The sequence below is a fragment of the Silene latifolia genome, chromosome 9 (genome assembly GCF_048544455.1).
Source record: "Silene latifolia isolate original U9 population chromosome 9, ASM4854445v1, whole genome shotgun sequence".
Lineage (NCBI taxonomy): Eukaryota > Viridiplantae > Streptophyta > Magnoliopsida > Caryophyllales > Caryophyllaceae > Silene > Silene latifolia.
Window position 1 is genome coordinate 1,265,823 of NC_133534.1, and position 17,110 is coordinate 1,282,932.

General features: G+C 37.2%; 1 protein-coding gene across 2 annotated transcripts; it reads right to left on the minus strand.

The window, feature by feature from the left end:
- Window positions 1-670: 670 nt before the first annotated feature.
- LOC141598617 (uncharacterized) lies at window positions 671-16,872 on the minus strand. Of its 2 annotated transcripts, XM_074418321.1 has the most exons (27): window positions 16,614-16,872; window positions 16,321-16,403; window positions 14,386-14,488; window positions 14,179-14,276; window positions 13,898-14,028; window positions 13,686-13,794; window positions 11,481-11,672; window positions 11,265-11,401; window positions 10,768-10,999; window positions 5,912-5,949; window positions 5,800-5,822; window positions 5,013-5,119; window positions 4,761-4,812; window positions 4,576-4,663; window positions 4,175-4,265; window positions 3,936-3,974; window positions 3,744-3,811; window positions 3,566-3,628; window positions 3,075-3,130; window positions 2,916-2,989; window positions 2,676-2,768; window positions 2,478-2,579; window positions 2,318-2,398; window positions 2,157-2,248; window positions 2,009-2,024; window positions 1,394-1,504; window positions 671-1,151 (listed from the first exon to the last, which is right to left on the minus strand). In XM_074418321.1, exons 1-27 carry the CDS (start codon window positions 16,807-16,809, stop codon window positions 1,029-1,031), a joined length of 2,598 nt encoding a protein of 865 aa, XP_074274422.1. In that variant the 5' UTR covers window positions 16,810-16,872; the 3' UTR covers window positions 671-1,028. The 2 variants fall into 2 exon arrangements, with proteins under 2 accessions (XP_074274422.1, XP_074274421.1); XM_074418320.1 differs by lacking the exons at window positions 10,768-10,999; window positions 11,265-11,401; window positions 11,481-11,672; ... (4 more) ...; window positions 16,321-16,403; window positions 16,614-16,872 and adding an exon at window positions 7,099-7,403.
- Between the last annotated feature and the right edge of the window lie 238 nt (window positions 16,873-17,110).

Genomic DNA, 17,110 nt, shown 5'->3' on the forward strand with positions numbered 1-17,110 from the left:
ATGGATAGTGTTCCTCTCATTATATGCAAATGACACTATTTATGGGGTGCTCCATTTTCCCCCACTTGCCCTCCCACTTGCCTTATTATGAGAAGGGCACTATCCGTCTTCAGCTTGTGACGGATAGTGCCCGTCACAAGCAAGACCAACTGAACTCGAATTTACTCTACAGTCTACACGTTACTTTTTTGGTAAGTCTCTTAGGTGACGTTTCACAAGCTCTCTCAATTGCTTTTCCACCTGTTCTCCCACTTGTATTATGTGAAAGGTCACAAATATGTGACGAAAAGTCCGTCACAAATGAGAATTTATGTTACTTTTTAGTAATTTCTTCCCATACTATTTTTAAATGCTGAGAGAAAATTACTAGACTACATGATTATATACTTCAAAATTCGTCTCTACTATTCGGTATTACTTCAAAAAAAAACTTAAGATCTACAGTAATATTAAAGTTGACAAGTTTTATCATAAGACCGTCTTTGTATGAAATGTTGGAAAGTAACAATATTATATTCTCACCGAGCTACCATAGAATGTGTAACTACAGATTTAAAACTAGACGATTTATGAGGTAACAATGATGGTCAACCTTGTGGACTTGTGGTCCCACGTTGCTAGTAGTGTCTTCAGTTTCTTGCCCAGAAAATAAGCGCACAAATGCAAAGAATTGAACAACACAACATTAAGAGATCCAATAACCGAAAATTCTCAAGAAAGATCAGAGTAAAGATCACTGAGTTTACAGAAGAATTCATACACCAGCAGGCAGCAGCTAGTTTCAATATCAGCACCTTAATTGTTGTGTAAATTGCCAGCACTTAAAGAAGCAAAATTTGGCAGTTAAGCCACCAATGAAAAGCGCAGGCTGTTATGATTTACAAGTACGTAACTTGCGTGCAAAATGGTTTAGCCATCTCCTGAATACGTTGGTCAGGGTATCACAGTATGAGCTACAAAATATGTGCGTACATCTTAAGGTAGGTCAGCCATGTACAGTTGCAATCCTTTGTACAAGTCGACGATGATTATGGATCACTGTATTTCATCATTTTCTGTCGCTTGTTCTTCTCTGGTGTTGCATGTACCTGAACCTTCTTCCAGAACTCCTTTTCCTGAAAATTCTCAAATGCTTTCGAGACCGCCGACACCTGCACATATGATACCAAATATACAATTAGTACCCCAAGAGACATTACTCGTCCTAGTATAGTGCCAGACCAACCAAATGCGACTAAATCCTCACCCACATATTCACTAGCCCGATAAAAATAACCATTTCATCTCAGTCAATCTCATTATATATATGTGATTATTTTAATACATCATTGATTCATTGGTAGTATCATAGAAAGTGGCAAAGAGAGCGAGTAAGATCATTTGATTCACACACCAGTTCAGGCTTCTTAGCATACACTCGTACTATCCTGTCCTGACAGCATCCAGGCAGCAGGTGGCTGATGCGATCATCCTCTATAGCTTCGCTTACAGTGCTGTCATAGTTCTGCCATACAATAAAAAGAGTGCTAGATGATTTGAACATGCCCAATACTTTCGAAAACTGAACAAAATGGATAAAAAATTATATGCTCACTGACAGATAAATGTACTAGGACACAGTATCTCCTGACACTTAAAAGTTGAAAGTAAACTTTTTTGTACATTTTATCCAAATTTTGTCTAATGATGGCTTTAATATTTTTAATGGGGGATCGGAAAGGCGAATGGTCCGCCACTAGTTTCTAAAGCTAGTAAGTTGTTCCGTATAACAACTCGTATTAGAATTTTGCAATCTCAATAGCTCATGGTCAAATCACATATTCACATGTCAGGTATCATACTGGCAAATGACCATGCTTTTACAAAAATCGTGTGAAAAGGTAGTTTAAACTTTAAGGTTCATTAATGATGTCAACTGAAAATTAAAGGCCGAAGTAGAAGACAGGTACATTCCAATATATTCAGTATAATCAGATTAGCTAAATACTAAGGAATTGAATATTCATACCTGAAAGAATCGGATGCTGCATAGGCAAAAACAGAAGACATAAGTATCCATACAAACAGGTTCATACATAGGCAACTGTTAAGACAAACACGGGCATTATCTGACGACCAGTAACATACTGTTAAATGCGATCAGATATACGTCGTACCTTTTGAGAGGGTTATTCCTCCCTTGTGTGAGATCAATCTTGATATTGCTCACAGCTATGTCTTCTTCATTCAGAGAAATTCCACCAGAATCCTAACCACAAACTATTAGAACACACAAAATTATTATATCAGAGTAACAGTAAAGGCTTCCTCTAAGTACCTGAGAGCAAATGATCTGTTGAGGAGTCACGTTCTTGAAGTGTTCAAGTCGCTCTTTTGGGACAGTAAACTCATTGCAAAACTATATGAAGGAAACAGAAGCACTGTTAGACAACTACAAGATCACCTAACATAAGACAAATGTTCATCAGAAACATCACCTGATATAGATCTCTTCTTCTGATTCGTAGAATCAAATCTCTAGCTTCTTTGAGCTCAGGGTGAGCATCAGTTTCAATCCTCTTCAGAATAGTGTCATCCAGCTAGGAATATGAAGTGGCAAACTTAATCAGAATTTTGGGTCCAAAATTATACAAAGGGGACGATAAACGCTCTTGCTAATGTTAAGATCATAGTACCTTCCAGAATTCTGCAGGATCATTAACCGCTGAAGAAATTTGAAGATGATTATTTGCTTTCAACAATGCATCAACAACCATGAGCTCTATTGCCTGAAATGTTTTCCAATGTAGTATTGAAGTAATCGAATTTTGTCAACGTCACACTATACTATTTTAAGTAGTATTGAAGTGGTGGAAAAATTACAGTAAAAACTAGAAAAAATTAGGCAAGAGATTCAAGCGTTAATAATCAATCACCTTTACTTTTGCATGTGTGTAGACAGTTCGATGGAGATCAGCACGGCTAAGAAACAGCTTGTGTATTGTAAGATCTGGCACATTTGGGAAATAACAACTTGAGTATAAAATTACAAGGACTGCAGACTCCGAACATTATTTAATTTAACTCATACTAACATTCTTTGGTACGGTAACAGATCTCATCATCCATGACTCGTACTGTTTGCAGTAACCTGCAAGTGAGGGGAGACAGCATTCAATGTCGGGAGTCAGGACATTTTCCACTAAAGTGGGTATTTGATTTTTATATGTCAGGACTAACATCTTACCATTTGCAATAGACCAAAGAATCGCTAACTTTGGAGTACAATTGGGGCGGGGGAGTAAAATGACTCTAAGTTGGGTGCCGCTTCTTAGTCTGTACTCTGTAAATCAACCAACTCTGGAAGATATCTCTATTATGGGTCATTTGGAAATAACCTTAAGTCTCAATATACGTTTAGCACCACCCCCTCTTCCATCCTACCATTGGCACGAGCCTTTAAGTCATTGGAGTAGTTGTTGTTGACATCTATAATGACTAAGGCCTTTGAATTATGACGCTCCACACCTCCACTGGTTAGTGACTACTGACTAAGTATGTAGCAGAAGACGGATGTAATACATACCTCTCAAACTGGAAGCTGCAGCCAAGGCCACAAGCTCGAGAATCACGGACAATATAGTCAAACCTGGGAGATAACAGAAATTGAAGGATATTTAATGCCCTAAGACAAGTCAGGATTGACTAATCTGTCTTCAAACTACAAAAATAAAGAGCAGTGTAGCAACAAGAACAAGAATTACTTGTCAACATCAATCCCGTTTCGACCATTGGCGACAATATCATACAAGAACCGCTTCTCCTTCAAGCTCTACATGACAAAAGCACGCAAGCACAAAAAAAGTGAGTTCCGAAGATGTGTCAATCATCCTACATAGGTACAAGAGCAGCAAAGAAATTCTCAGAAAGTCATCTGATAGAAGCCGATTACTTACATCCCTTGAGGCATGTGCAGTGCTGGCAACTACCATTTCCTATAAACAAAAAGCCATTCAGGGATACTAATCAGAATTACTATAAAATACCCGCTGTATAAAAGCTAAGAGCCTAAGATTCAGTCATTAAAACATCGATTGGCCAGAGGAAGCAGTTCCAACTTCCAACCACTGAAAACTTGAGTGATTTAGTTTGCATAAGCATTTAAGCAGTAGAGCGAAGTTAACAATTCATGTACCTTCACTTTCTTCTGCATTGAGTCATCAATCTCTATGTGATGCTCGTCAACAATGTAATCAATCAAGCGGATTGACATGTCTTCATGAGACCTTCAAAGTGCCAAGCAAATTTTCAATAACACGGTAGTTTTTAAAACTTATTTTCAATTAATCATCTACGAAAAAAAGTTCACTGAAGGAAACAGATTAATAGGAGAAAAAACATATGGTTGTGTAGCCATGATAAGCCAATCAACAACGCTTAGCAGCATTATGAATGTTAAATACAATTCCCGAGTCATTTAATGGAGATAATAAACCACAAAAGCTGCATGTAGTTTGAAGCACATTTGTTTTGACTGAATAAGTGAGAAAAGTTCTTCATGTGTTAATGCTAATGTTTTCAAATAATACTCCGTACCATTCTGAGGACCCTTGAAGAACCTTGGGAAGGAACCCGCTCTCAAACATGTGGCTGAATGGACCATGACCAACATCATGGAGTAGTCCTTAAAAGTCAACATTCATAAACATATTACAGTGAGATAATGTATCAAAACTGCATCAAGAAAGCTGTCAACGTGACATATGAATATTGGTATTTACCAGCAAGTTTCACTGTCTGCACATCAAAGACATCAATGTCGAGTTCTGGGCCCTGTAAAAGAGAGTTTTAATAAGACATAATATTCCCCAGATATTAGACATATTCCAATCACATCATAAAATCCTAACCATTCCTTTATTAAGCTTATCATTTAACTATTCACTTATCATATCTTTACAGATTAATTTATTCATTAATTTTATCCGAATCCACTGCAAAATGAGAACGAGAAACCTCAACAGATGTCCTACTTGGTATCTTTTGAGTTGCTTGACCATTTCTTCAGCAAGATGATACACACCAAGAGAGTGCTCAAACCGAGAATGTACTGCTCCTGGGTAAACCATATGTGTCACACCTGAAAATTTCATTGTTAGTAGAGCAGCCACATGTCTCCACTTAAATACAGCAGTAAGAAATCCGCAATAAACCCTACAAAAAAAGGCCACCAAAGAAGGAACAGAAACTGACGGAATCAATCCATGATTCCACCAGACATGGGAACATTCCTAGTGCTTTATCAATTAAACAACAAAGCCTTACTTCCAAAATGTTTGCAGTTGGAAGTCCTATATCAATACTGACGACATTCTTCTACTTGCAAAAATGACTGGGCACAACATTTTCTTATAACTACTGGCCATAATAAAAACTGAGCTGATATTATAATGTAAAAGTACAAAAAGAAGTTAAAGAATGACTTAGCGAAACATTTTCTTGCTTGGTCAATAGAAGAAAACAATTATTACATAAATGGACATGATCTAGAAGAAAATTGAAGGAACTAGATACGGAGTAATATTTAAATGACAAAGCCAGCTCAGTTTAGGAAACAAGTGAACACTACAGTCACATGGTAGCATGTGCCACAATTAAACAGCAGACCAGCAAACACTTGCATACTAAACAATCTTCAAATGATACGCAAAAAACTGATGCACTTTTAATATGAGTTCGATAAAAAACGTGGACATAACAAAGGCATCAAATAACAGCTGTAAAATGTTGCCGTAGATGTGTAGAAAACAAATGACTCACCAAGCTGCTTAAGCTCACGAAGCCTGCCAAGCAAAAAGGATAAATTCAGAAGGAATTAGTTAAAATGAGACGGACATAAACGAGCGCAACAGAACAGAGAAATGTCACGTACCTTTGGAATTGCTCAGTGTCTATGAACTGCAAAGCAAGCTGAAAACCAGACATAAACCTTGTTATAACACAATGAATGTATACTGCGGCAGAAATATCGTTTAAAGAGCTTCAACATTGATGACTGATTTTAAGCCGTAGAATCAACTCAAGTTTCAATTCTAAACACATTACCATACAAGAAACCAATACTTACTCTAGCTATTAAGTAATCTTACTGCAACATTTAGTTAATCAGCTTTTAGAGAGAAAGGTCTTAACATCAATATACTATCAATACTACAACGACTTGACCTTCATGAAACAGAAAGGAATTCTAGCTCAGATTACGTCGTTTAGATTAATCAATGACGATATAAGCTTGTCACAGACGAAAAAATGTAAAACGCTACATGCTTGATAAGATGTTCATAAAGAAAATTACCTACTACAACAAACTAACAAACAATCAAATAGCTTCAAAAACCGAAACACTACTCCCAAAATAACAGCCAGAAACAAAATTACCTAATTAATGACCTAAAGTTGACCTAAAACTCTAATTTGAAGTAACTTTTTTCTAAAATCAGACAATTAATCGATATACTTCGCTGTCTCTCCTCTCCTCAGGTTACAAAAACCTACAAATAATGTATTTCAAGGATCAAATTACATCAAAAACGCGCAAAATCACATAAACAGCGAAGAAGAGCTAAAATTTGCGATTACATTTACAGTTAATATACTCTACTAAAGAAGACGGGCGGAATTACGAAACGCCTAAAATTTGCGATTACATTTACAATTATTATACTCTACAAAAGAAGATATACTAAGTTACGAAACGGCTAAACTCCGCAAAAATTGACGAAATTAACAGAATAAAGTTAACGCGTTAATTTATTAACACTTCATAATTCCGATAATTCCTCAATAATACAGCGAAGAGGAAGAACACGTTCATCCGGAACAATTAGTTCAAACTTCATCAAATTAACGAGAAAAAATAATCTAAAAACAAATAATTCACATCAAAAACACTAAAATTAACTTAAAAATTACAAATGAGCTAATTAAAACAGAGTATACAATAAATTAAAGAAAATTAACTATCTAGAACAATTAATTACTGTAACGCAACAAGAACTAAGCAAATTAATTACGAAACCGTAAAATTAAATAATATCGAAGTTGAATAACGAGTTAAACCTGGTCAAGAGGAATGAAGCCATGAACATTATCCTTAACAAGCTTAGAAGAAAGTCTGAAGTCTGCGAAACCGCGAGTTTCCGATATCGACATTGCTCCGTCTCCCATTTTTCGCTCCGTAAGAATGTAGAGAGAGAAACTGAAAGCGAGAGAGAATTTAGTTGAGTTTGAGTTGAGGAGACTAGAGAGAGAAAGTGTTACGAAACTGAAAGGTGAAATCGTGCAAGAAATGTGGAGATTGTTTTTGTTTATCTATCTAAAGCCGCCAAAAAGAAGAAAAAATGGAAAGAGAGTGAAAAATATGTTTCTTGGAAATAAACCTTAATTTTTCATGAACCGATTGAATTATCTTGAAATGATTTAATGATTATCGTTTTATAAAAATAATATTTTAATGAATGAAAATAGAAAATGTATTAATTAAAATATAAAAGTACGAGTATTAGATAAGAAATAAAGATAAATAAATGGAGAGGTTTTAAATTGGAAAATATGGATTAGTTTTGGGCTTTTGGCGAATCTCAAAAAGTTTCTTACCAAGATTCCGATGAAAATATTAAGCTTTTCTCATCACGGAATATGTTTTATTAGGTGTTTGGTAACCTCTGAAGTCGGAACCTTGTTGGAGGCAAAAAGTCTTAATGGAGACGAGCTAGTAATATCGTAAAAATAGAAAACACCGAATTTGATAGTAACTATAACCTTCTAAATTTTTGTTGTTTATCGTCGAGACTCGAGAGTAAGAGCATCCACATTGAAGAGGATGGACCATCCTCTTAGCACCCTCTCTCATCTAAGAGGATGTCCTCTTCAATGTGGAAGCATGGTTACATGTCCTCTTAGAAGGAGGAAGAGGAACACTTCCTCTATTTTTAGAGGATATGCAATCTTGGCCCTTGTCTTGCTACTATCCAATATCTAGCATGTGGCATACATTTACTTCTTTTTTTATTTTTTGGGTATAAAAAATTTGTGAGAGTAGAGGTAAGAGGATCCTCTTTGATGTGGAGTTTTTTTAAGAAGATTAAAATGAAGAGGATGAAGATAGTGGAATATGGGTGAAATTGAGGTGTCAAAATTAGAGAAGGAAAGAGAAAAAATAAGAGGATAATATCATCCTCTTGGATGTGGATGCTCTAAGCAGTCCTGCTAACCCCTCAAATATGAATCCGACAATACAAATTCTTACACCTAAAACAAGTGAAGTATAAATAAAGATTAACAAAAAGGGTTATTTATTTAACCAAAGTGGTTTGAGGGTAGTAAAGCGCGGGAGTGCCTCAAAGCGTTGTAAAATGGCAACGAATTGAGAGGTCTCGGGTTCAACTCCCTACACGGAAGTGTTGCCGCATCCACCTACCGTCAAGGGAAACCTTGATGACTTACCTGGTCCCCGAGTTTGCGCGGTATCCGGATGTTCCCTTCGATAACAAAAAAAAAGGTTTATTTAAGCATGTGAGAACATATTTGACTTGTATTCATCTTATTGATCCAAAAATGGTGGTACAGAAAAGGGGGCGTTGTTTATACGTACGGCATGTGGACTGTGGAGTAGAGAAGTGGAAGAGTCTCGTTCAGGAATAAAGGAATGGAATAATATGTTGGACAAATGAATAAATACTTTAATAATAACTGTTAAAAGTAGAATTAATAAGGAGTTAAATTACGTTAAGGATGCGTATTAATGGGAAACCAGCATAAATGCACTCAACCTTTTTGTGGATGGCATATTCGGGGTTTGGACAGTTTTGTCTGTTTGTTGAATGCTTATTAACGATTTCTTCGTTTTTTACGTGTGTGTGTTTTTTTGTTCTATGTAGTTCGGATTTGAGTCCGGTTGGATTATTAGAATGGTAAGGTTCGATCTCATGAGTTATAGGAGTGCTACATTATCAAGATTCCAATTAGAGTAAATTATTTGTTCTATTTTCGTATCTTATTTTGTACCTTATTACCTATTTTTGTGACCTATCATTTTTAATTATATATGATAAATATTCATATTACGCTCCCTCACTCAAATGTCCGTTGGGCTTGAAGAGTGGTTGCCAGGATTTGAACCCGTGACTTTCGGTCACACTGGCTCTGATACCATGATAGATGAACCAACTCAACCAAAACCTTAAGGTTATGGTTGAGGCCCAACTATTATAAATATTCCTATTAATATAAAATTACGTAAATCATAATGATTGAATGATAAAAAAAAAAAAAAAAAAAAAAATGAAGATGGCGAAACACGAAGGCAGGATGAAGAATTCGCTCTCGTACATGAGACTTTATTAGAGGTAGTATTAAATTAACCACTTAGCATGAAAGGATATCTTGCGGAGTTGCGGTCACAAATGAAATTTTGTATTTCTCCGTATAAAATAGATTTATTTCTCTTCAATATACTCAATACATTGTAAAGAATAGTCACTATTTAAATCTAATATACCGAAGAAAAAATATTAATTACAGAGATAAAAGAGAAAATTAAAAAGAAAAACATGAATATTTATTTATCAAAGTCTACCTTTTAATTCTAAAATACATTCGACCATATGTATTTGCACAAAATCTCATTGAAGACGGCGATATCCGTCACAAACTTGTGACGGATACCGTTTCCTTTCACAAAATACCCATGAGAGGTGAGTGGGGAAGCATATGGGGGTGCCCCACCTTATCCCCTCTCCCTTTTTGTGAAAGGTCTTCAGCGACGCTTTGATGTATTTGTATACAAATTATAGAATAAGATCGTTTACCGTGTGACGGTCTTGCGTGGGTTAAAGTTACTGGAACACTTTGTGCTAGCCCAATAGCAGTTTATTAAGCTTTCACATCAAATCAGTTGAGTTTTGATACACGCAACAAGTCTAGAATCGTCTGACAACAGGAACAAATAAAAAGTTGGCTTTTTACCATTTAATCAATCACTACTGAGACTGATGCGACTCTAACCATTGTTCACCCACAACTTTTCTTGTACTACAATACAGCAACAAATTGAACACAGGCGATATCGGTCACAAGTTTGTGACGGATACCGTTTCCTCTCACAAAATCCTTACGTACTTTTTATAGTTTTTTTAATCCGCTCCTTAATACCCGTATAAAAAGCAAATATGCGAAATGGAGTTGAATGGAGGAAGTACAATACAGGGTGCTTCCCTATTAAGAAATGGTCTTAAATATGCCAGAAAACCTGCTTGTGACGATCAGAAGCTTGTATTCCATGTCTCCATAACGACCATAACATCTTACAACTCATTTTCCTTTTTGACATTTTAAAATAAGGTGCGAGTCCTCGCAATTGTTTGACCGTCACAAGTAAGAACGTATTATATGGGATGTGAGAAACAAGAAACAAGACGAGCAAGGACATGTGAAAGCGTGATTAAATATCGAAAAATTTCGAGGGAGTGGAGCGACAGACTAACAGACGCGTTTTGCCAGTAGTGTTGTGTGTACGGTACTAGGGTGTACCCTAAAGTAATCGACGGTCATGCTCTTGTGATCGAAGCCTACCAGCATACGGAGTAAATGATACTAGTGTCACATTGTACTTACATATGAGACCGATCCCTCGGTGCAAAAAATACAGTTTACACACAAGTAGAATAGCATGATCCGTCAGGCATTCAATACTTTCTCGAACTGAGAAGGAACTCGAAACAATGGAACAGACAAGTCTCCGAGGTTTCCAAGTTGCCCACATGCAGCCATTTGATCATCACCCCGACTAGGCCGTAGAAGGACTGTGCAGCCTCCGGCAGCCAGAACATTTCGGAACTCGATCATCTTCTCGTCAGTTGTCGGCTTGAAGAATGACCCGCTATGAGGATTAAAGGAGATGAGATTGATCTTGCATGGAATGTCTTCAACAAGATCAATGAGTCGCTTGGCATCCTCCATGCTGAAATACCCGCAACAGGAATAAGTCGATTTAATGGATAGATACCAGATAACACTTTGAAAAGACCAGATATTTAATTAAAGGCAAAAACGGGTTGTATAAGTTAAACCTGTCGGATCATCTATCCTGGCACGTTAAAGGTCGCGGACACGTAAATCCTAACCCATCACCCGAAATTAGCAGCAATGTTACGGTTACGGTTACAAGTGAGCATACAAGAACTATATACGAAAGTAATGCTCGATATTGAACCAATGGATCTAACCTGTCATTGACCCCTGCAAGCATTACATATTCGAACAGAACTTTGTAATTATGTCTATGACGCAATTCGTCTCTCAGCGTTCCAAGCAGTACATCCAAGTTATACTTCCGATTAATTGGCATGATCCAATTTCGCACCTGAAATATTGGTTCATGGATTGTTAAGTTCTTCCATTAATAGAGTTCACTGACTAGGTTGCATTTTGCAGAAAAGTACCTCATCAGTTGTTGCATTCAGACTAACAGCAATAGAACACTTTGATTCTCGGAGGAAACGTTTCAACTGAGGGACAAGCCCACTTGTCGAAACTGTAACCTTTCGAGGGCTGAAATAAAGGCCCTGCTCATCCACCAATACGTCTGCAGCTCTCAGTACATTATCGATATTCTGAAGTGGTTCTCCCATTCCCTACAAAATCGAAAGATAATAGAATGTTGAGTCTGAAACGAACAGAACATTATGCAAGCCAAGGAAGGGAATGACCCTATGTACTTACATTATCCCATAATGAGTATCATGCAAGCAAACAACTTAAATTGATTGAATAGCTAGGAGGACAGCGTAGCTCAACTAGCAATATCTAAAGATAATTGTTAGTCATGAATGATCCATGTACATCTTCTACCCCAAAATCATTGAGTTGCTAGTGAATATTCCCTCCGTCCCGGTCAATTGTTGTCCTTTGGTTTTGGCACAAAGACCAAGGAAAGAGAAATGAGCCAATTACTAAGTGACAAGTGGAACAAATTGAGTGTAAATGATCAAATTGTTCATTAAATTCATTCTTAAAAAAATAGGGGATATTCTCATATGTACCCTTCTGTTTTTACGTTTTCTCACATATACCCCTGCTTTTCTTTTATCCCCACTTATACCCTTGTGCTTTCTCACGTGTCCCAAAGGTAACCTTACAATTCTTTTCCGTCACATATACCGTTAACACCAAACCACCTTCATCTCTTACCATCACCCTCCCCAAACTTTTCGATCAAAAAAAAAATCACCCTCCCCAATAATTCATCTCCTTTCTTCAACCATTAAATCATTTCCTATATCAATCACTTAAATCAACCCCAATTCCTAAACTCTGGCACCAACATATTGTTCCATTTCCACCATTAAACCACCCCCCACTAATATAGCAATCTCTTCATCATCACCATTTTCGACATAATTTTAAACCTTCAAACACCACAAGCTAGCTACAACCAAATTTGTTCAGCCGTGCTAGCTCCTTCTACAGCAGCTTAATTTGACTTGATGATGTCGACAATCCATTATTAAAGAGGATTTTACACTGTGGTCGGCTACGAATGTGGTGGAATCTGTGCTTGATTTTCGACATCATCTCTGGTGGTTATTGTGGTTTGAACTTGGAGTTTTATTATGATGGTGTATGAAATGGCAGGAGGTAAGGGCGTACTAGGTTTTAAATGGTTGTAGTAGGAAGTACTTGGGTTGTTTGAGGGTCGAGTTTGTGGGTTGTTTTCGTCTGGTTTAGGTTGTTGATGATGTCGGAGCTATCGATGTTGTGTTTTCTTTAATGCCGCAATTGGTTGAAGGTGGAGTGATAAGTGGCTATGGTTGATTAAACGGTTGGTGTTGTACTGTTGTGCCATGGTGAAGCGTAAGACAGAGAGCTTAAAGAAGGTAATTTGGGTTGTTTATGGGATAATCATGGTGGTGAGATTTAACTAACGGTATATGTGACGGAAAACAATTGTAAGGTTACCTTTGGGACAAGTGAGAAAGTACAGGGGTATAAGTGAGGATAAAAGAAAAGCAAGGGTATATGTGAGAAAACCTAAAACCAGAAGGGTACACATGAGAAAATCCCAAAAAATAGAGAGGACAACAACTCACTGAGACACCCCAATATGGAAAAGGACAACAAATGAGCGGGACAGAGGGAGTAATATCCAAAGTTAATTGTTAGACATAATACACAACGAAATAAGCGAGCCTAACATCAACCAAACAATATGCTGTGGAACAAAAAGTTACAGAACAACATTAACCAGTTGCCTCAACAGCTCCTATATATAGTGAGGTAAGCGGGAGCAGTTATAAGCAGTCTTACTGCTCTGTCAAAAATAAAAAAGTTGTTACAGAATACAGAAAACCCATAATAAAATTGTGTTGAAAAATTGATCTATAATCTGCTATACTCCAGATATATGAAGCACAAAGAAGTTAGTGACTAATTTTACTTCAGTTCACTATATTTCAAACCAAAAAATAGCAAGTCTTAACCAAAGTTACACAAGCAAGTATACAGGGATAACGACAATGAATCCAAAGCGTATGATCTTCCATTACCATACTCTCAGACTCGAACTACACTAGTGTAAGTATAATTTCACGAAATGGGCTTCGAAATTTAACCTGCTATTCCATCTTCATTTCAAATCAACCACTTACCATAAAAACAACGTTTGTTATTGATCCGACTTCATTTGTGAACAATCGTCGAGCAAATACGGCCTGTTCTACTATTTCAGCTGAAGTTAAGTTTCTTTTTAGTCCCATTCTGCAGTAAAGATCAGGAAAAGTGATTTGAGACAATAATCAATAGCAAAATCTAATCTTAACGAAACACTTGACTAGAAACACAGCGTATTGTATTCGCTTGCCTGCCGGTGTAGCAAAATTGACAATTCATGGCACAGCCTACTTGACTAGAAACGCAGACGGTATTTCTTCCCCGGTCACAGGGAATAATAACCGTTTCAATCACCAGTCCATCCTCCAATGTAAATAAAATCTGCAAGCTCCTGCAAGTTTCGGGATCAAGGAGAATACTTTCACGTAATGCAAAACTAAAAAGACAAGAAAGTCAAAAGTGTGATCTTAGAAGGGAAATACCAAAGGGCTGAAGTCAAACCCTAATGGAGGAGAAAGTAATTATTTTTACCTTTCTAGTTCCATCGGAAGCAGTTCGAACGTCTTTCAGGGACAATGCCCTAAATTCTGCGTGTTCACTTAACATTTTCCGCAAATCCTTGTTTAAACCTAAAAAGGAGGTGAATTCATTAAAGCGAAGGTTGAATATTTATAAAGGAAGGAGTACATTGTCCATAAATGAAGGGTTTTACGCAGCTATAGAGTACTCAGTAACAACCTTCCAAATCATCACAGCAATGCGCCCAAATGTTGTTGCCATATAGACGTTTCCAGAGCATCATGGCCTGTCCAGGCCTAAACCCATGTGATTGAACCCAATTCTGTTCAAAGCAGATATCAACATAAGAAACTACCCAACCAGTTATTAGTGATCGAGTCCTCTGCATCTTATGTATTCCTCAATCCTCATATAATTATAGAGTTAATGTGTTGATCTAACTTGTAAGATCGCCTCATATAAAATATTGAGGGTTGGAACTTCGGAGATTTAAAATTCAACTTACAACAGTGGCCTATCCTACTTTAATGACCAAGACTCCAAACACCATATCATATCGAATTGACATATAATTGGCAGTTGGCATAACCACATATGAATTATCGGGTCTATAGAGTAAAGACAGCTATAATTTTGGACAAATGGTGTTTTATATGGCTAAATGCTGCTAATCAGAAACTGTTTTCATAAAGACCCCATACCAAAAAGATACAGTAGTGACAATGAATATAAAAATGATCCCACATTCGCGAATTCTTAGCTCCAGCAGTGGAAGAACTTTAAGCATGTTTCAAGCAATCAGTCAGCATAATGAAATGAACTATAATTAAATACTCTGTAATTGATAACCACTTTAAAGATTAAAATGCCCAGCAAATGAATTCTAAGAAAAAAAAAAGTAAATTACTTGCTAACATCATCCATTCTTTGGTACGGGATTATGATGAAATATAGCAAAATGACTAACTAAACAGGTTGCCCTTCTTTTTATTACGAACTATGGGTGTGTTTGGATTGAGTGATTTGGAGAGAAAAGAAAGGGAGGGAGGGTAGGGGATTTAAAATCCCTTGTTTGGATAGCAAATAAGGGTGGAGGGAATTGAGGGGGAGAGATTTGGAGGAATCCAATTTCCCTCCTCCAAACCTAATCAAAATCTCTCCACAATAAATAAGATTTGGAGTGAAATTGTATCCAAACACCCACACCCCATTCCCCCTCCCCTTCCCTTCTCTCCCTTTCCCTTTCCTCTTTCCCCCTCCCCTCCCCTTCCCTCCACTTTTGCTATCCAAACACACTCAGGGTGTGTTTGGATTGAAGGAATTGGAGGTAAAAGAAAGGGAAGGAGAGTTGGGGATTTAATATCCCTTGTTTGGATAGCAAATAAGGGGGAAAGAAAATGGAGGGAGAGGGATATGGTGGGATCTATTTTCCCTCCTCTAAGCCTAATCAAAATCTCTGCACAATAGGCAAGATTTGAAGGAAAATTGTATCCAAACAACCACACTCCATTCCCCCTCCCCTTCCCTTCTCTCCCTTTCCCTTCTCTCCTTCCCCCTCCCCTCCCCTTCCTTTCCCTCCATTTTTGCTATCCAAACACTCCCTCAGACACAATTCATCTTGGGTCATCCGGAAACACCCTCTTTGTGTTGCTAGCACAAGATTAAGTGTTTGGATAGGAAAAAAAGGAGGGAAAGGGAGGGGAAGGAAGGGAGGGGAGAATGGAGGAGGTGATTTTCCCTCCAAATCTTGCCTATGTTGGCGGGAAAATAATTTGCCTTATAGGAGGAAAATAGAGGGATTCATTTTCTCTCCCCTCCAAATCCTTCTACCTTCATTTTGCTAACCAAACAAAGGATTTTTCATCCTTCCAATTCCCTCCCCTCCCTTTCTTTCCAAATCCCTCAATACAAACACACCCTAAGATTGCGTACAACCGACCCCATTAGCCCACAGTTTGCGGGAGCTCGAAAGGCACTGGGGTAATGTTGATGTTGTTGTACTTACTATGTCATAAGTTAATCATTATCCACACTATTACAACCAAATTCAGCTAACAAAATTACAAATAATTATAGTAACTAAACTATACAATCATTAATTTTTCAATAACTAAAAACATAATCATTATTAATTGCAAAAAATAAAAAACATACTTCAAGCTCAGAATATCTCATTCCTTTAATCAAAGTCTTTGCTTGAACATCTCCAATTGACTGAGTTTCATCCTCAGCAACTCCTGCAAAACCCATTAATTTACTTCATTCAACAAATCACTAAAACCAACCTCAAAATCATAAATAAGTACAAAATCTCAAAAGGGTATTCATAAAACAGTTAAGACAGATAAATTAGACAAATTTTTTGACCCGTTTTAAGTTAAGACTGATATGCCCGTATTAAACAAGAATTTGTATTCTATAAAATGTGTGGTAAAAGAAGAAAGTACCAGGGGTAAGTGGAAGAGAAGGTGAAAAGGCAGTAGTAGAAAAAGTGAGAGGTCGTTGATGGGGTAAAAACAATGATAACGATGGTGATGATGATGGAGTTTTAATGGTGGAGATTAATTTGGGAGGATGGATGAATGGTGGTAAGGTATGAATTCCAGTTACTATACGCTTCATCACTATGCTGCTTCTTTCCATCTTTTTTGAGAGGTGTAAATCAGATGCAGGGTTTTATCTCGAGAAATTGTGGCCTAGTTGGCTAGTTTGGTTGGTCTCGCTTAAGATGGTTGTATTGTGAAACCTGAAACGAAGTCTAATCATGGTGTTTACCGATTGACTGGGTAAATGAGTCGTTCGGGTTGGATTTGAGTCAACTAATATCTGGTCTTTTTAAGGTCGGGTCGCTTTGGGTCTTAACGGGTCATTTCGGGTGGATCACTTCGAGTCGTATCACTTCGGTCGGTCACTTTCAAGTCGAGTTTATCAGGTCACAATTTTC

Coding starts and splice junctions, on each gene's coding strand:
- LOC141598617 (XM_074418321.1), bottom strand. CDS start 16,809: ATGGAAAGAAGCAGCATAGTGATGAAGCGTATAGTAACTGGAATTCAT. Junction 3,131..3,565: donor TGCAGCTTCCAGTTTGAGAG/GTATGTATTACA, acceptor CCTCACTTGCAG/GTTACTGCAAACAGTACGAG. Junction 2,399..2,477: donor GAAGAAGAGATCTATATCAG/GTGATGTTTCTG, acceptor TCCTTCATATAG/TTTTGCAATGAGTTTACTGT.